Below are 20,348 nucleotides of genomic sequence, written 5' to 3' on the forward strand. Positions count from 1 at the left end.
ATATATATATATATTTATAACTGGGTTGGTAGAGTGGCCGTGCCAGCAGCTTGAGGGTTCCAGGTTCAATCCCCGCTTCCGCCATCCTAGTCACTACCGTTGTGTCCTTGGGCAAGACACTTTACCCACCTTCTCCCAGTGACACCCACACTGCTTTAAATGTAACTTAGATATTGGGTTTCACAATGTTAAGCGCTTTGAATCACTAGAGGAAAAAGCGCTATATAAATATAATTCACACTTCACATATACATACACATATACTAGGGCTGCGAATCTTTGGGTGTCCCACGATTCGATTCAATATCGATTCTTGGGGTCACGATTCGATAATATATCGATTTCTTTCGATTCGATTCGATTCATGATTCAAAAACGATAATTTTCCGATTCAAAACGATTCTGTATTCATTCAATACATAGGATTTCAGCAGGATCAACCCCAGTCTGCTGACATGCAAGCATAGTAGTAGATATATATATTGTCTATCTATCTATATATATATATAGTCTATATATATATATATATATATATATATATATATATATACACACATACATATATACACACATATACAGTATATATATATATACACACATATACAGTATATATATATATATATATATATATATACACATATACAGTATATATATATATATATATATATATATATATATATATATATATATATATATATATATTTATACACACACACATACATACATACACATATATATACACATGCATACATACACACACATATATTTATATACATATATACACATATACACACATACACTCACACACACACATATACACAGTCCTGCCTTAGGCCAAAATTATATAACCCAATGCGGCTGCGGCCCCCGAGCTAAAAAGTTTGGGGACCCCTGCATTAAACAGTAAATAATAACATATTAAATAAATACAACATAATATATAAAACTGCAAATAATAAAATATTGCACGCATATAAGAACATATAATACATACAACAGTAAATAACATAATGCATAAAACAGTAAAAATATATTGCATAAATATAACAACATTAAATACATAAAACAGTAATTAATAACATATTGGTTTAATATAAAAACAATTAATACATAAAGTTAAACACAATTTCTCACCAATGGCAGGAGCATTGATGCAGAGTTCACGAGCCAATAACAAATACGTTTTTCCCAGGATGTAGACATTCACCTGAACACATCACAAAATAATTAATATTGCTTAGTATATTTCTTCTAACTACATTATCATGTGATTCTACCTGCAGCAGGTCACTCAGGTCCAGCAACATGTCTGATGAGTAGTTAAAGAAACACACACACATTCACACACACACACACACACGAAAAAACACGCAGCATTGTGGGATACGTGGTGTTCCTTCGGTGCGGCACACCAGGTAAAGGCAGGCAGCGATGATGTGTTCCGTTTTACGTCCACGTGTCAAGTGTCTGCTGACAACCATCTTGAAGAAATTGAATGCTGTGTCCAGACAGTGCTGGTTGAGCTGCAGCTGGTTGCCTAAGTGATGGATCTGACGTCTCCCTAAAGACACATGCAAACACACACATACAAAAAGGTGAGTGCTTAGAGTTAAAGACATGAAAAATTATGAAGTCCCAAAAATGCTCACCACTTTGCAGTGTTTGTGCTCTCGACTCTTTACCTACACTAGTGTGGAAACCAGAACCAAGCAGAGGAGTTTTTACAGGACCTGAGACACAAACACACACACACACACACAAAGACACACACACAATGTTTAAACATGAAAAAGTGTCAAATGTCATGTTAGAGTCAGTTATTGACACGTGTTGATGTGAAAAACGATGAAGCTGATAAGAATTGACCAACATTTTTTTTGTCAGCAAGTCGAAGTTACAATCAGACAAGGGCTCACAGGTGTGCAGCCTGCTAATTAACTCACCTGGCTACACAGATAAAAGCATTGCTTTGTCACTCAGACAAGTTTAGCAATTCATTTCAAGATGAGGACAGTTGAGGTCTTTGTTGGGTGAGTTGAACTAAACCGTTTTTTGTTTTTTTTAAGTAATACCTCAATGCTTTGGTCTATTTTTTTTTTAGACTCACCTTTCTCTTCTTTGCCTGTGCAACAAATGAAGGTAATCCAATTTATTACTGCTTTTGTGGTACAATTGCAATTTCAGTTACTTTCCTGGTGACCTTTGATCTGTTTTCTCCCCTCTAAAACTAGTGGAATGGGCCTGTAGGGATCGTTATCTGTGGATTCATGTGACCTCCGGATGGATGGTCCAGTTTGAGGCTGTAGGTTAGTTACAAGTTCACCACCAGTGAGTTTGAGTCCAAAGCTGACCTTGTGACCTCCTCCCCCGTAATAGATCACAATGGTGTCCACGCCATCAGCGCACAGGTGGCCTCACGCTGTGGTTATACCATCAGCACCTTTAAGGCGGATGGATACACCACTTTCAGAGCTTCTTATTACTCTTGCTTTACACGCGTCCACGTAACTCCACCCCATCAATATTCAGACTGTTGTAATCAATCTGTAAAGTTCTCTTTTTTTTTTTTTGTTCAGGATGATCAATCGTTCACCTTTCAAATTAATGTGATGCTGAGTGATGGTGGTTCTGATTGGATAGTCCGACCAGTGTCAGCCTTGTGTTCTGGTTTAAGATGGATTCACAGAGAGATAGTATGTGAAGAAGCCTACATGGAGGTGAGAACATTGTATTTACTTAGTTTTTTCTTTAATCCACTCAAATAAGTAATTTTAATGTTATGTCCTTCAGGTGAATGTGCAACGAGACGGTTCATGTGAAGCTCAGCTAGGCCAAACCAGACAAGAGTGGCAGGCGGCCTTATCCCAGGTAACACTGCATCAGCTTTCTTTTAAGGATGCAACAACACAATCTTGCTAGACTTGCAAGTATATTAAAGGCTTGTGTTCAAAGGTCTGAAAGACATTTTCACTCTATCTGTGACCCCACAGCCCCCCGTGTTTTTTCTAGTTAGCTATTCAGCTTATAGGAGCAGGATATTGTGTAGTTTGTCGAATAACCTTTTATTTTGTATTTGTCTATTTGTACAAATATATGAATGCCACAAATGGGTGTTTCTTGTTCGACCTGGTTTAAATATTCAGTTGAATGAGCGTGACATCCCAGAATTCCAATGAACAATAATAGTTACAATATTATTGGTCTCACAGTGGAGAAAATGGGATTGGCTCAAGCAAATTCTGCTTACTACATTTAACATTTTTGTTTTCCTTGCTTCAGGCTCAGAAGACGGTGAGCTCGGCTTCTCAGTTGATGTTTCTGCAGGGTGACGGACAACTGACATCCATGTCGATCATGGAGGCAGCGAGTAGAGGTTATAGTTTGACCCTGACTGCCAAGAGGGCGGTGCTTCGATCCCCGTACAAAACTGCAGAGGCACAGTTGGTCACGGTAGGTAGTCGAGAACTGAGGGTGGTCAAGAACATGCATTTAGTAGTCAACAGTAGTGGAAGCTCAAAGTCAAGCATATACATACAAATATATTTTAAATACATCTCCTATATAAGGCTGACTCGGACAAATATTTGGGCTCCTCCACTATATTTGTTCAGAAATAGTGATTGTTGCAGGATGGCCTAAAATCTATAATGGTACATTATAGATTATTACATTTATCGCAGACAAATTCCTTTGTCAATAATAGTGACATCGCTTGTTTTTCCGAACAGAAACGAACGAGACAGTTGACCACCTAGCAACAGGAAGAGAAAATGAGCCGTTCCACTGCAATAAACACTGCGATTGAGAACTAAATACATCAAACACACAAAACCTTAACTTGCAAAGAGAACCTTGCTTTTCATGGCAGCACGTCTGTTGTGGGAGCATTAAAGGGGAACTGTACTTTTTTAAATTGTATTCTGCCAATAATTCACAACCCTTATGAGAAAAGAACATGTTCTTTTTTGCATACAAATTTGTAATGTGCTCATTCTAGATGGCTAGCAGAATAACTATTCTCCAGCTGTTCCATGATCTAAAAATGCTAACTACTAAATATGCTTGTGCAGCTGCAGTATATACTGGGCTGCTGCTCATGATTGCCTGTTAGCTGGTGAAAGTTAATTCAGTTATAAATCAGGCCTGTCACCTAAATAGGAAAAGGTTGTAGACATAAGCAGAATTTGGTCATCTGTGAAATTTGACTTATAGCCGCAGATGATGAGAGACGCTTGTTTGCGGCCCCAGCTTTTTTATTTTTTTAAACCTCTGCAAAGATTAATTCATCTAAACTGCAAGATTTGAACATTCCATTAGTTGGGATCCAAGTGAAAGCAGGCATTCCACAGTGATTGTTTTGTCTGTCCCTCATGAAGTCTGCCATGATTAGTAATGTTGTAGAAAAAAAGCATCCAGTAAATTAATGCTGCCCTGTATGCTTAAAAAGATCTAAATATGTAAATTTTACATGTTAATTTGCTTGCCACTACATTACATACACATACAAATTAATAAAACCTTTTCTGGAGGTTTTAGATGTTTTTTTACAGTTCTTTTATAAGCGGAAAAGAGTGACTTCCATAAGCTCCATTGTTAACTTACTTTAATTTACATTCAGTTAAATGGATAAAAAAAAAAAATAAATGTGCTTATCTCACAAGGATGTGAATGAGACAAAATTCCAAGAAAAGTGCAGTTTCCCTTTTAAAGTAGAGGCATGTCTGACATCTGCAGGATGCGGTCTCTGATGCTCCTCTGTAAGATGTAGCTTGTGAGCTAGTTGTGTGAAAAATGGCTTTGACTACCATTTTTAAACAAAGCCCACCAGCTAAACTTTGCTTATACACCTGTGCAGCTTTCTAAACTCATCACAAAAAGGTATTCAACTTTGGTGTTTTGTTTTCGCCATTTTCCATAAAATATTTTTTATCAGCATTTCAAAGTTTGATATAGCCGTTATCACTAGTGCTTCGAAGGGCTGCACAAACCACAATTAAATCGCCTGATCTGAAACCCATATGTTTATTTTTAACATCCTAATGAGCATCAGTTTACGGTTTACATAAATATTTCTGGATTAAGTTCATATTCGCACATGCCTAAAAATATATAATTGAATTTATAAGCAGATGGCCAAATTAGAGCCACTAAAATGGTCTATGCTTTATGATCTGACAACTCTCAAAACGGTCAATTGCAGCCCTAATCACTACAGCAGGTTTTATTTACCATATAAATTACAAAAACATTTCAAAAGGGGTTGCAAAGGCATAGTCTTTGGTTGCAGACGCGTGCTATACGTATCACGTCATTTCGTTTTTTTCTCTCTAGCCATTTTTAATCTCCAAACTAAGCATCAATTTGCTAATTTCCTGTTCATCGCCGTAACCTGTTCCAGCTAGACTTGTTAGCGTACTAAGCACTTAATCTTTTTAGCTAATTTACATTTAAGACATTTAAGACAGTTTAGCAGATAACATGGCTTCATGTCTCCTGTCTCTTGCTCGATGTTGCATGCTTAGCTATTCCTTGTCCTCCAGTGATACTAAGACACTCTGCAGGAATGTAAATTTTTTTGCCACCATGGATGAGAGGATTGCTAACTTTGAGCAGCTTTGTACTATAGGAGACACTTTAGCTGCGCGAGCTAGCCAGCAGTGAAATCTCGCTTCATTAGATCGACGATGCTTTGCAGCGAGGCGATGCCCATTTGTGGTACACGGCCGGGTTGTCAATAGCGTACTATGCATTATTGCGAGCGAACAATGGTTAATATCTTGTACACCACATTTATAGAATTTCATGTTTTGATATTTCGCAATCCTAAAGTGAGGGCAAGAATGTTCCATAATTTCAACTAAGTTTTGTACAACTGCTCGGGCGGGTTATACAGGCGGCTGTTCTCCATCTGCTTTCAGCCAACGCACCGTGCATATGTCCAAGGAGAAGCAGCTAATGTCAAGGCAAGAAGCAACGGAAAAGCACCCCAGACACACGTCGCTTCCTCAAACGGCAAGATCTGCAGCAGCCCTGGGATTAGAGAAAACAGCTGAATCATTGATACACTTGACAGCTACGCAAAAATCTTGAAAGATTTAATCATTTGATCTTTTTATAATTTTTCATTTATTTGTGGAAACAAGTTCACCGGTTAAAAGCTCATATCCGTAGGTCATGCATGCAAAGTTATTAAATACTTTAAAGTGCACTTGCATTGTTTAGACTCAGCCATATGAAATGTTTCCTTGTCCATTCATGTACCTTGTTATAGTTTTATTTAAAACTTTGGCATTTTTGGGGTTTCTGGGCCCCTTGGTAAAACCCCTGACAGTCCTCGGAATCGTCCCAACTTTCGAATAGAATAGAATGGAGTTTTATTGTCATTGCAATGAACAGGTTCAAAGAACAACGAAATGCTACACAGCGCCTGTGCTTGAAATTTGTTAGTCCTGTCACCGTGAACCCAATATCTAATGAGCATAACGTCACAATGCTTGCTGACTGGACTTTATCAAGCAGCTGGTAGAAGTGAACCATTATGTTACAGCAGTTACTTGTACATTAGATAATGTTAATGTAGTGCCAGTTCTCCCTCTTCAGGTAGATGGTGTCCCCATGGAAGTTGTCCGTGTGTCTCTGTTCTACAAGCAGCAGCTGATGGTGATGATTATTGACATGTCCATGGCCTGCATTCTCAGTATGTCTTTTTAAAAAATAAAAATAAAAAAAACTATAAAATGGGCAGGTGAGCATGCCAAATAATACATTGAATTTATGGTTAAATTCTTCAGATTCTGGTACTTTTGATGGAAGTCAGCTGGTCTGGGACATCCCCCGGGTGCTAAGGCCTCTGCTTGAGGAAGAGGTTGCATTCAAACACCTGGACCATAGTCTGGGGGTGGAAGGAGTGATGCTGGATGAGCCGAGTGCTGCTGCTAGAGGTTTCAGTCTGGCTCAGCAAGAACATCTGGTCCAAATATTGGTACCCTTTGGGGCTGAGGGTGGCTACAGAAAGGTGAAGTAAATCCAAATTTCAGACTAGTACCAAATGTATGAAAACATTTTGCTGTCTCTGGATGCTGCTTTTTTATCTTTTCAAAAACAGAGTTTGGTGGTAGACAACATGTACAAGGAGAAATTTATGATCTCTCTTCTGTACGAGCATTTGTTCTCAGTGACCTATCAAGATGGCAGCAGTGTTGATACTAAACATAGAATCCACAGAGTGCTTGACACGCCACTGCTCTGCCGTCCACCCTTCAGCCTCGACCGTAAGTCTCCAAATTCCATTAAGTCTAGCTAGAGCATTACTAAAATATTTTGATACATTTTCTATATCACTTTAAGTAAATGGTTCTTGATTGTAAAAAACACTGCTCATATATTTCTTTTTAGAGACAGCCACTGATGAGCAAGTGTTCATCATCTACCTGGGAAATATTCCCAGAGATGTCATTTTAGAGGAAGTTTACATCAATGGGAAAAAGTTGTTGGAGACAAACAAACAAGAAACTGTCATCACTCCTGTTGTTCACCTTAATGGCAGTCGTGCTTATAAACTCCAAACTCCATTTTCAGAAGCTGTAGTTCAGAGGATGGTAAGAACTTATTTAGGAAAAGTTATACGGATAAGGTTTTAAAACTCAAAAACCTGGCATAATTGGAATCTTCAGCTAGTTCCAATATGGTAAAATGGAAAAATGTTCTTTACCAACATTTTCCAACAGTATGTGGGCGAAGGTGTGGTCCAGTACTCCATTGATGTCAACTTCACTTTGACCATCATGCCTCGGAAAGACTCCTACTATCATCACACATTTGTCACAGCCCAGGTCTTCAGTGCATGTAAGGACATGTCTACAATTCATTACACACAATTTTTTCATTCTGGATGTTTTACTCAAGTCCCACCGGAGATCACCGCTCAGTGTTCTGACCGAGGAATCCTCTTCAGTGTCGTCACACCCCCTCAAGACGAGTCACTCTGGGAGGTGGGCGTTGACAATGAGCCGCTGACGTCACAACTGGCAGCTCAAAGGGGATACAAACTCCTCCGTGACACACATAAAACCATCCTGCTGGTTCCAGTTTTTTCAATAGGATACACCTATGAAGTAAGTGACAGGCAATGTAGTCCAGTTTCTAATACTTCCTGAATAGGGCTGCATACTGAAACTGTTCCATACTGGTTCCAGTATGGAATAGCATCAGTCTCATTTTAGTGCTGAATGAATTATTCTTTAGGCAATTTGCAATAAGGGCTTGGTGATGACAATGTGCAAGTAATGTCTTAGTAAGAAAGCAGACTCTAAATATTGAACCGCATGACTCTGGGGTGCATTCACAAACCCCAGAAATGTGAGCATCAACACAAATCTGGAGCAAGTTTATTTTTTGCATTCTAAATTATGTACTACTGCTGCTTTTGTTGCAATATGACAATGTCATGATCATTTGTTAAATGTAATGTATTTAATATACATGTATTTATTTTACTAGTCTGTTTAACTTAAACTAGTGCTGTGCAATATTAATTGTATGAAGACCTACAAATGTCAATCATAAAATAATTCTCTGTATCGTAATTTTAACGTCTGAGCTGTAACTGCTGCTTTGAGGTAGCATTTGTCACCTGAAATACCTTTACAGCACTATGTTGTACGAGAGAGCCAGTGGAGCATGGCTGTAGCACAATGCAAGCGAAACTAAATCTGAAAAGGAATTAATGGGAAAAAGAGGGAAGAGGAACTCCTTTCGTTTGGATTTTATTTGGATTTAAGGTCCGACACCTACAAACTATCTGCAAAACATGCCAACAAGTAGTGAATGGCAACTTGAACACATCTTAACACTTGAAGACATGGCAGGAAGAACAAAAATGTTAAAAGGGAACAAAGCATCTCAAAAACACAGTTATAAAAAGAAAACACAGCAAACGAGCCTGATAGTTTGTTCAAATCACACTAACTTAAATGCTGTAAAATCAAAAAGGCAATCAAATTAGTGATACACCAACTTTTTAGTCCAAAATGATCACAGGTTGGATTTTCGGCTTTCCGTTAAGACTTAAAAATGAAACACAGTGGAAACCAGATGTTCTAATTTAAGCAGGAAGCACAATCTTGTCTGGAGTAGCAGCAACATCCGTGCGATGTTAATGCATTTCTATAAATCCAACACAGATGGTGATCTGCAGAATGTGGAACTATCAAGTGGGGGATCTTTTCTGAAGACATTCTCCATGTCCAGTTTAATCCCCTGATATCCAAATCCTGATTGGGGATTTATTTTTGCATTAACAGAATTGCAGACAAAGTCACAGATTTGGTCAATAAAAATAATCTCTTGTTAAACGGGGAATATTATGGAAATTGATATGAGTTAAATGCTGTAATAAGAAGGAACATTTGTCTGGGAAAATCATGAGTGGTGGGATGTTCCTTCGTCCCCAAAAACACTCAACTGCCGCCCTCCTAAAGTAAATGAGTTGGCCGCTAGAAACCGTCTGCAAACTACAAAGCGAATGCGAGCCAGGACAATCCACACTCCTGCAACACATCTGCAACACATCTGCTTGTGTTGTGAATGACACCACTAGTGTCAAGACAGGACAGCAGTCCTAACTTGCAATCTTTTTCTTTTTCCTTACACTTCCAGCCTTCACAATGACACAAATGTGATAATCTTATTAATTTCATTGTTTATCCAAACGCGTTTAATTATTTAGAACAGTTGTATTTATTATTCATTGATTTAAGTTGTTACAAAATGAGAACGGGAAGTAAAGAAATGTGTGAGAAATTGCTGTAAAATGGAGGGCTAGGATTCGATAAGTTCTGCTTCTTTGTACTTTTCAGACATTTAAAGAGAAAATGAAAATATGTAAAATACTTATCACAGTTACTGTCAGCATGTTCTAAATAAACTTAAACCATCAATAACAGTGCTGTGCAAAACATCTAAATTCAACTGAATTTGGAAACAATGTAACTGACTTTAGCGGCAAATGTAACTGACTTTGGCAGGAATTGTAACAGCCTTTAAGGGGGAAAACTGAATTCGGAAAAAACGATATAGGGCCCGAGATTGTGATAACTGCAAAGAAAACGAAAGTACCCCTGATTACATCAACTGCGTCTGTGGCACCATTCAGTATTTGGCCTGTACATTATTTTAAATTGTAATACCAGTGGAAAATATTTTCATAATTGTGACTTTTAATCTTTGAAGGATAAGATTTCATTTGCAATTTCAATGACTTGATTTTGGTGAGGTTAATATGCAACCATAAAAGCTCAAATTATAAATTCTGGTAATTAACATAATTTTCCAGTTTTCGGCCATGGTTTACTCATTTGTGGTTTCAACCAATAATTTTTATTTCTTTGCATCTTTCTGGTTTGCTTTCCATTTAACAAGCATTAAGAAATTTGGGGTTCTGTTAAATCACCAGCATAGTCAAAATTACTGATTTTGGTTATCTGTTCAAATGTATACATTCCTACTCCTGAACCTAGTCAGTTGCAAGGATTCAAATTATCAAACTGAGGTTGTGAGTAAGTAACATTTCTACAAAAACCTGATTAGTTTTTTCCTTGTTTACAGGACATCAACCTATCTAACTTTAATGGGACGTTTAAGCTGGTTCTCCGAAATGCCAGAACCCTGGAGGTTCAGACATCCACAGCCAAACACTGTCTTTTCAAAACCAAAGACATGATCGGTAAGCGGGGCCCACAACTTCTCTAAATCAGTTTTGATGACACAAAGATAATTTTGCATGTTTGTTGCAGTCTGTTCTGCAGATGGCACCATGACTGTGGTGACAACCCCAAGGTCCACCTGGCCCACAGTGCAGCCTGAAAGAACCAGTCTACTAGATCGCTCTTGTAGACCCAAACAGATTGACATCAGTCGGGTCCTTTTTGAGTTCAAGCTGGACTCGTGTGGGACCAGGACCACGGTACAATTTGACATCTTTTTAAATAGACTGTTTTAAAATTTGTTTCTGACAACTTGTAGCATTTGACAAGGTAAACAAATTAATTCACAGCAGGTAACCCGAAATCCAAATTTGAACCACTGTCAGAGTAAAAATCTGTCACTAATTGAACTCTCAGCATCCTCAAAGCAGTTAAGCTAGACATCTGTACATTTCTAGTATATTTGAAAAGACTTCACATTTGTCTGCATTGTCACAAATATTGTACAGGAGGAGGTCCTTCTGTCAAACGATGCCTGTTTTACGACTACAATTTAAGTCAGGTTTTAATGTAAAAACCTAAAGTCAGACTGTACGAAGAACAAATATACCGTAAAATATGAACAATAAATGAAAAGGTACTGTAATATAGAAATCCCTTTTTATTCTTGTGGTTTTCTTGCATATAGGAGGGGTGGTGCAGCGAAGGCAGAGATTATTTTGATAGTCTCATCATAGTGACAATACTATGCTACTTGATTAATGCAGTCGATTTCATTGGGCCAAAGCCTTTTACATGTTGAACAATACCATGTTTATCACTTTACGTCGTTTGATTTTTACCAACTTGGACTGGCCATGCAATCAATGCTGATTTTTTTTTTCATTTTTTTTTTTCTTTTCTGCGTAATTTTACCTTCACTTTGCTTTTATTTTGATCCACTGCCACCAGAAGCCTCTACTTCATGCTTGACATGATTAGTTTACTAAAAATAAATTGCTAATCACTACTACGAACTACTGGCAATTGTGCGCACGTCTATACCTTTTTTATAGTATTAATCTATGGCAGTGACTGAACCATGAACCCGAATGGAACACAACCACTGCCTGAAGGCTGTGTGTGCATGGCGTCTCTCGTCCTCAACCTTAAAAACATATTTTGAATGGATAGGAGTTATGTACAAAAAGTTGTTGTGGACAAACTGAGTTGTAGACACAATTTATGTAATAACTGGAACTGTCATTCAACAGGTTGGAGATTCTTTTGTGGTTTACGAGAATGAGATCCTTCATGACAGACAGCTTTTTGCAGATGGACCTGCTTTCATATCCAGAGATTCTCAGTTTAAGTAAGGAACCACTTAGCACCATGGGAACTTAATCTGGTGGTTTATTTTGGAGAATTGCAATCTCAGAATAAATCTTGACAAAAAAATAATCTGTTCGCAGGTTAACTGTTAGGTGCTTCTATCCGCTCAGTGGAATCGACAGACTATCAGCGGATCGGGTCTTCAAATCAAAAACTCCTGGCTTTGGTTCAACCAAAGTCTTTGGAAGTCTTACAGGCAAGTACATTCATTGTGAACTGACTTTTTTTTCAATTAAATATCTTCATCAGCATTTTTGGCTTCTGATCAGAGTCCCAATCTTGACGATATTATAGATAATACAACTAAATGTTTATCAAGTCACTAATGTAAACACTCTTTAAGTTTATTTATTAGTCATATACGCTAACTCTTAACTACAATAGTAAAACAAAAATGTGTTGCTCCACCATCAAGTTTCAATTGTAAGTTTGTAAATTGGACAGTTTAAACATGAACTGTAACAAGTTTACTTGTACGGCAATGTTCCATCGCTGCAACTTGCGTTAAAGTACTATACAACTGAAAAATAGGAGTAAATATTACTGATGTGAATCTTCTAACTCACAATTTTCATTATGATTATTGGTCATTTGATTCCAAATTGATTACAGATTAAACGATTCTCAGATTGTCGCAATATATTTGGCTTAAAAACAGATCCATAATCGTAATTAAGGCTGGTTAGTGTCTGCCCTGGGATCGGTAGGTTGGGAGTTCAAACCCCGGCCGAGTCATACCAAAGACTATAAAAAAATGGGACCCATTGCTTCCCTGCTTGGCACTCAGCATCAAGGGTTGGAATTGGGGGTTAAATCACCAAAAATGATTCCCGGGCACGGCAACGCTGCTGCCTACTGCTCCCCTCGCTTCCCGGGGGGTGATCAAGGGGATGGGTCAAATGCAGAGGACATATTTTACCACACCTATGTGTGTGACAATCATTGGTACCTTAAGTGTGCACTTTTTTTGAGCACTTGACAGTACTGCTCTCAAAGATCTGGGGCAGCAGCTGTGCAAAGTAGCCTTTGAGCCTCCCCTAAAGTGCTCCGGTCCATCTTTCTAAGCCTATCATCGGGCCAGGTCCATCCATCTTTCTGTGGCCAATCCCACAACCAGGCACCATTCTCATCAAATGCCTGCCCCATCTATTGGCCGCCCAATCAGAGTGAATACAAACTTTTGTCCCACCGAGGCGTGTTTTTACTAAATTAACAATACCCTATATTATGGCCTACTGTGACACGATTGCGAACCGAAAATGTGTATTATATAAAAGGGCGCTTTGCGTAACTTGTATAATTTGCTGAGAATCATTTTCTTTAAAAAATGGTATGTTGAAACTCTTAATTAGTATTAACATATCTTATTTTGCTCTGTCAATTGTTGCTAGTTATTGTACATAATAATTTTAAGTTTCTTCCTTCAATCCTTTTAGTCAAGTTTTTATTATAGGGCTGGGCGATATGGCCAAAAAGTATATCACAATGTTTTTTCTTTATATTGGTATCGATAGATACATTTTATGACTTATTTAAGCCTGCCAATAAAAACAGTAAAACCATTTCTGATAGCCAAATGAGATGATTTGAATGTAGTTGCAGATTTGAGACACTAGATAGCAGTAGTGTATAAGCTATTGATCACTACATAAAAGTTTGGGAAGCTACTTGTTAAACAGACACATTGGAAGTGTCAGGATGGTCCTACAGTCTGCATTGAAACAAACAAAATTAAGGACAAGTTTTATCGAGTGGAAATATCAAGATATTAGTTTCTCGTCTAACTTCATGCAGAGAATCCACAACAAGGCGGCGCAACCACACTAATCTTGAGTAGCGTGTGTGCTCCTTTGAGTCAGTGGAAGAGTTAGAAGAGTGAGCGTTGGCATGCAGCAGTAGTGGAGACTCTCTGGTTGTCCTGCAGAAACAGGAATAAAGCGACCAAATTGTCACAAGGCAGTGACCTCGTCATTCCGACCTAAGAGCGCAGTTTAACAGACTCCTTGTCTGGAAAATGAAGACTGTTGGCCCCAATGAGAACATCTGTCCTGGAGGGGACGTCTCGTCTGCGTTTCTTGACTAGTTTGACTGAACAGAAGGCAAGGTGTAGTTGTGAATTATATTTGTATAGCGCTTTTTCCTAAAGTGACTCAAAGCGCTTTACAGTAAAACCCAATATCCAAGTTACAATTAAACCAGTGTGGGTGGCACTGGGAGCAGGTGGTTAAAGTGTCTTGCCCAAGGACACAACGGCATTGACTCGGATGGCGTAGGCGGGGATTGAACCTGAAACCCTCAAGTTGCTGGCACGACCGCTCTACCAACCGAGCTATACCGCTCCAGTTGATACTGTTACGTGATTGGTTATTGGAGTGTCCCTCCAATTGCTCAGTGAATACTGTTCACTGATTGTTTTTTAGCGTGTCCCTCCCATTGCGCAGTGACACTTCCTGTATTCCCAAAGCGCAAGTAGCTTCATGAAACAAATCTTGCTGTGCCAGAGGGGTTGGTGTGTCCGCCTCACAATACGAAGGTCCTGAGTTCAATCCCGGGCTCAGGATCTTTCCGTGTGGGGTTTGCATGTCCTCCTCGTGACTGCGTGGGTTCCCTCCGGGTACTCCGGCTTCCTCCCACTTCCAAAGACATGCACCTGGGGATAGGTTAATTGGCAACACTAAATTGGCCCTAGTGTGTGAATGTTTATCCTTATATCTATAGCCCGGGATTGAACTCAGGACCTTTGTATTGTGAGGCGGACGCACTAACCCCTCTGCCACTGTGTGTGTGTGTGTGTGTGTGTGTGTATATATATATATCCTATCAAACGCATTATGTTGAGTATATCGGCCCAGCCCTAATTAAAAACTAGCAACAAATGTAGCATATTATAGACTGTACTGATGTTTAGAGGCTCTTCTGTTGCTCCATATATACAACGAACAGCAAAAGCTGCAGCGAGCCTATACTGTCCCAAAACACGGACATCACACTTGATTTGTGCTGCTGCTCTACTTTCTCACCTTCAAAGTCGTGACAGTCTCAAAAGTTCCACATTGTACATTTTTTAGATCGCTGTCCGCGGGTAAATATTGGATTTATTAAAGGTTTACGTCGCATAAATGTCCGCTCCAGAAAACAGTGTTTGCATTGCCTATGTCATCTGGTTTTGGCAGTGCTATTTTTGTGATCACTTGGCCGAATAATCAGTGCATTACTAATCTGTGTGAAGTTAGCCCCCCACCTTATCCAAATCTACCCAAACTTGTCAAGTTTGTGGTACGTTTGTAATGCAAAAAATGTTGGTCTGTTTTTAAGTTAAAGTTTAATGGTTTTAAGTTAATGTTAATCATAACTAGACCCCAACTACAGTATGTCAATCTCCCCAAACATGTCCCATCCATTTGTGTTGCAAAAATCTTAAGTCTAATAGTTTTTAAGGGTGTTTTGATTCCTGTGTGAAGTTAGCCCCCTCACCTTGTCCAAATCGCCCATAACTTCTCGCAATAGTTTGTGCTGCCCTTACAGTTAATGTTTTATGGTATTCAAGTGTTATTCATAACTAAATCTCCAACCGTGTAAAAATTTCCCCAAAACTGACCCATGCATTTGTGCTGCAAACATTGTCGGCCACACGCACACCTTCTTAAAATCTCCCCAAACCAGTTGCAATCGTATGGGTCGAACTCTTATAAGTTAAAAAATTGTGATTCATAACCAGCTCTATTAAAGGGCAACTGCAGTTTTTTGGGGAATTTAGCCTATCGTTCACAATCCTTGAGAAAAAAAAAAATTTTTTACATTCTATTTTGTAAAAATTGGCTCGTTCTTGAAAAAACTCGTACAAACTTAATTCTGTAACCTGTATAATAGGGTTGTAACTTTTTTGAAACCGCGAACACAGAGGAACCATTTTTCTAGCATAACACATCGCCTTGTGACTTCATGTTATGGTATTCGCTGTTATCTAGCTATGGCAAAAGGTATGCTAGCTACCTCAAGAGCTAAACTAGCTTTTGTGTCAGACTGAATGACTTTTAGTTTAATACACAACCCAATGCAATAGGACACTAATCTGTACTGACTGAAAAATTAATAATTACAATATCTGTAAACTATTAGCCCACATTTCATCTTTTGTTTGTACACAGCTAGCTTGACAGCGTAGCTACTGTAGTTGTAATAACAGGCATGACGTGTTGCGTCTATCATGTTCAATATTATAGCGACATACATGGACAGTTGTCTATTTGGTCCAGCTGGCCGGGGATGTTTACAGTTGATTTGGGTGAGCACACCATTTTTGTTCGCATAGCTTTGCTCCAAGTTCCACATTTATACCTGCAAGTTCCGCCTACCTCACTCTCTGTGCTCTCTTTGATAAGCAGCAAATCATTCTAAGTATATTCAGGTTTAAAAAGAAGGTTGTGAGTCCTCATTTGTCCTAAAATAGTAGTCTTTGTTCTCGATTACCAAGTCTGCCATGATTACAACACACTTGCGTTTGTTTCTGGAAGTATAACATATGTTGCCAGAACTGCGTTGCTATGGAAATAAATGTACTGAGGAAAGAGGTTCCGGTATTGCCTGTATTCCCGCACGTGACTTCTTCCCGGGAGTGAAGACCAATGCTGGTCAACCAAGCTAAGATGACTATTGTACAGCAACTAACGCGCAACTATCAGAGTACAAAAGAGGCTTAAATCTTCCCGCAAAAAAACAATGTCCTTAAAAACATTTTTGTTGAGCGATATCAAGGATTGTCGTTTGCGTTCCCAAACGAATTTAAGGATTGTGCTCCTGATGCTATTCTATGCAACAAAACTGATGGAAACTTTGCAAAGCATGGAGGTCTGCAACCTTTGTGGCTGTGTTAAGGAAATTGATAAAGACCCTCCCGGATAAATGCATCGTTTTTGCTCGGTAAAGGTTGCATTTCATGATTTAACTTTGCGTCTACTGCCATGTTTGTTGCTGTTGCACACACTGTATATGAATAGCGTCTTTTCCCTAGTCTATCAGTAACTATAGATGTCAACATTCTATGTACTAAAAGCTTCATGTCTGATTGTTGCCTTTGGTAAAAGCTTAGCTTTTTTAAGCTTTGCGCACATTAGATATCTTTTTAGACCAAGGTTGTGCTTTTCGGAACACTCGCAGCTAACAGGTGTTTAAGAAATACAAATATTAAGATATTTAAATGGGAAATAAACTGTTTAATATGTCAAACCTTTAACGAGATGATCCCTGCAAACGCGTGCATTATTTGCACAAGTGACAAAACAGTAACTTAAAGTCTAAAAGTTAAAACCGCAAAAATGTTGTGGCACAAATAGATGGGACAAGTTTGGGGAGATTTTGACATAGTTGGATTCTAGTTATAATTAAAATGTTAACATTAAAACGTTAATTTAAACTGGTAGTTACAACAAACATTTTTGTAGCACAAACAATTGGTACTGGTTTGTGTAGGTTTTGTCAAGGTGAGGGTCTGGTTATAAAATGTTCAAACGTTAACCTAAATACCATAATAGTTACACCAAAAAAAGTTTGGAGCACAAACTAATAGAACAACTTTGAGATTTGGACAAGGTGGGTGGGCCAACATCACCAGTCAATAGTGTGGACAAAATAGGCTATATTTTCATACTATAATGAACCCCTGGTGTTAAAATTTGTGTAGTGACTGTTTTTGTTCCCATGTACGTGAACAGTTTTGGCCAGGGAATGAGTAAGTGTTGTCTGGGAATGAAGCATGGAGACGTTGGTGCATGGAGGAAAGAAGTGTTGGAACTGTGCCTGTTAGCATAAGATTGGCAAAAGTGTAAAAGAATGTTAGACTTGGTGTAACTTTTTCTTGGGGCTATATTACATTTACCAGGTAAAAACCACTTAAGGTGTTGCGTTTTTATTTTTATTTTGCTGTGGCGAGCTGCCACAATCGAGGGGAAATAGGGGGGGGTAAAAAAAACTGGACTATGCCCCACATAGAAATATTTCATACAACTTCCTTAATCCTTGTTTCATTTAAGCATGTTAATTTATAAGTGGAGTCCAGTGATTGCCTGCTTTATGGTGGTCAATCTTAATCTTAGATATGTCACTGCAAGAAAGAGGTGTGTTTGTATAAATCTCTACCGGAAGTTATGATAGCCTCTATTACTGTATCTTGATTGCCTGCAGAGAATCCGGTGGTAATGCAAGAAAGTACCTCACTTGTTTTCTGCTGGACAGCAAATGTTGGCATAGTTTGATACTGCTGCTTCACACACTAAATTGTCTAGGCTCATCAGCCGATCTCCGATCCGTTAAAAAAAAAAATTATATCTCTAAATGTATCTTAAATTTCCCACAGATTCACTAAATCCGGTTCCCACCCATGACTGTTCACATCAAGTTCCTGGAACTTCACCAAACGGCCAATCGGAAGCAGTTGAAGAGCCTGACCAACCCAGTGATGCGAAAAGAGTTGACCCCATACCTGATGTAACACCTTGGCCTAGACCTAGCAATTTATTCACAATACCAGAGGGCCAAACCCAGCAGTTTCATATGAAGTTCAACCTTCCTCAGGTTAATAGGCACATTCCTGCTCCTTCTGGAAAACACATGTACGACGACTCTGTCGCCAGTCTCTCCTCTGACAGAATTTCCAAAGTGGATGACTTGATGTCAGATGTGAACAGAGTGAAAGGCTCAAATATGCTGCACCACTGGTTGCCTCTTAACCAAATTAGCTTTATGAAGCCAACTGATCATAGCCGGAATAGAAAGAAGGAACCCAGTGAGACACAACAGCCTTACAGTCCCTTTAGGAGATTAGTAAATTACCACCTGGAAAAGAGACCAGGCTTCACTCCTGAAATTCGTTATGATCATCCAGTCATTCAAATTCCTTCAGGATCCATCCAAACCCCCATCAAGTTCGATTCTGTGAAAAACATTCAGAATGTAACAATAGTTGACGTCAAACCACAGGAAACTGGGTCCATTGAAAGGAAGTTTGAGGTACAAAACATCAGAGTTAAACCTCAAAGAAGATTAACTTTTGAAAACTTTAGCCCGAAAGTCACTCTTCCACCAAGTTACAGTCCATTCCTTGATGACTCTGGTCCAATGGCTTCCAGCAGCAAAAAGCACCAAACACTAAAACTCCCTGAACATACAAACCTGTTTCTTCAACAAGAAAAACAGCAGCAGCGTGTGGTGCAACATATGGCAAACACACCATACAGTGGGGGAAAACCTTTGACTTTGAAAAAAGACATTCAAATATCATCTCGCCCTACACTTGGACATGACCTCAGATTCTTGCCATTAGACCATATGTCTGGCAAAGTACCAGCCATTAACATCCCTATCAAGAGCAGCAAGGAGTTGAACACTGAAAGGAACGTTGGATCTACACATACTTTTGTAGGTCCTGATGGGACCGGTGCAGACTCGAAGAGCACTGGTGTGCATGATTGTCACGGAGTTTCTGGTCAGTATTTAGCCAGTATTCACCGTGGTATTGTGAGAGCGGCATAAACAAGTTATACGTCCTCAGAACGCTGATCTAATAAAAGATGATTTGTTGGGTTTAACATGTCTGTCTCTTTTTTTTTTTTTTTTGGTCAATCATGGTTGGAACCACAGAGGCCCCCATACATCAAATTGAAAAATGCGCTAGTGTTGCATATTGTGGCATGCCACACCTTTTCGAAATACTTTTGAACACTTTCAGCATTTGCAGAGTTTTTAATTTTTTAGGGGAAATACTCACCATCAGTAGACACAAACTGTCCCACAGCAGATGACACGCCTCCACTTCCCTCTACGAACTGGACCTCCGAGACGATGATGTTGTCCTCTAGAACCGAACCACAGCTTGTGCACACTGCGCTGCCCCGAGCCTGGTCCACATCGATGTCGACCCCCCCGCAGGTCTTGCACAGCCTTGAGCTCATACTGTCGTGCTAAGGTCAGGTATCACAAAGGTGGACCAGGTCAGCTTCACAATAAGAGCATGCGGACAGAAGTGATGCTTGGGTCAAAGTGCAAGGTGAAAAAAGGATACTTGAAAATTACAATATCTTTCCCAATTGTTGCCCAATGTACCGTACTTATCCTACTAAACATTACTGATATATTTACAGTAGGTGTCACTTGTGCAAATACATCCAATAAAAGTGTACTATGATTGAGAAGTTTGACATCTTAAAGAATTGAATCCATGTAATGCTTTTAAAAAGCCAAATGGATGGCACAAAAATCCAAGTGGGGGGTGTAGAACGA

The 20,348-nt window shown here is 39.0% G+C and overlaps 2 protein-coding genes across 5 annotated transcripts in view; one reads left to right on the plus strand and one right to left on the minus strand.

Annotated features, from left to right (window-relative positions):
* brf1b (BRF1 RNA polymerase III transcription initiation factor subunit b) overlaps positions 1-20,348 on the minus strand; it is a 29,200-nt gene that overhangs the window by 8,363 nt on the left and 489 nt on the right. For all 3 annotated transcript variants that reach the window (XM_061901440.1, XM_061901439.1, XM_061901441.1), the window contains exons 2-6: positions 19,837-20,029; positions 1,650-1,730; positions 1,388-1,561; positions 1,278-1,309; positions 1,135-1,207 (exon numbers count right to left, since the gene is read on the minus strand). In XM_061901440.1, coding sequence (XP_061757424.1) covers positions 1,135-1,207; positions 1,278-1,309; positions 1,388-1,561; positions 1,650-1,730; positions 19,837-20,020 — 544 coding nt within the window. In that variant the 5' untranslated portion in view covers positions 20,021-20,029. The remainder of the gene's footprint in view (positions 1-1,134; positions 1,208-1,277; positions 1,310-1,387; positions 1,562-1,649; positions 1,731-19,836; positions 20,030-20,348) is intronic.
* LOC133553344 (uncharacterized) lies at positions 1,489-19,657 on the plus strand. Of its 2 annotated transcripts, none has more exons than XM_061901438.1 (18): positions 1,489-1,595; positions 2,102-2,139; positions 2,232-2,306; positions 2,377-2,504; positions 2,577-2,717; positions 2,791-2,868; positions 3,280-3,450; positions 6,601-6,697; positions 6,792-7,015; positions 7,106-7,271; positions 7,396-7,598; positions 7,728-7,845; positions 7,906-8,114; positions 10,606-10,723; positions 10,794-10,963; positions 11,957-12,054; positions 12,155-12,270; positions 18,427-19,657. In XM_061901438.1, exons 3-18 carry the CDS (start codon positions 2,285-2,287, stop codon positions 19,599-19,601), a joined length of 3,234 nt encoding a protein of 1,077 aa, XP_061757422.1. In that variant the 5' UTR covers positions 1,489-1,595; positions 2,102-2,139; positions 2,232-2,284; the 3' UTR covers positions 19,602-19,657. The 2 variants fall into 2 exon arrangements, with proteins under 2 accessions (XP_061757422.1, XP_061757421.1); XM_061901437.1 differs by lacking the exon at positions 1,489-1,595 and adding an exon at positions 1,902-2,030.

This window comes from Nerophis ophidion, linkage group LG05 (genome assembly GCF_033978795.1).
Source record: "Nerophis ophidion isolate RoL-2023_Sa linkage group LG05, RoL_Noph_v1.0, whole genome shotgun sequence".
Lineage (NCBI taxonomy): Eukaryota > Metazoa > Chordata > Actinopteri > Syngnathiformes > Syngnathidae > Nerophis > Nerophis ophidion.

Bases quoted from the DNA above. Each gene is read 5' to 3' on its own strand.
- LOC133553344 (XM_061901437.1), top strand. From the start codon at position 2,005: ATGAGGACAGTTGAGGTCTTTGTTGG. The intron at 2,307-2,376 runs GTTAGTTACAAG...CCCCCGTAATAG, and splicing joins GGTCCAGTTTGAGGCTGTAG to ATCACAATGGTGTCCACGCC. The intron at 7,846-7,905 runs GTAAGGACATGT...GTTTTACTCAAG, and splicing joins AGCCCAGGTCTTCAGTGCAT to TCCCACCGGAGATCACCGCT.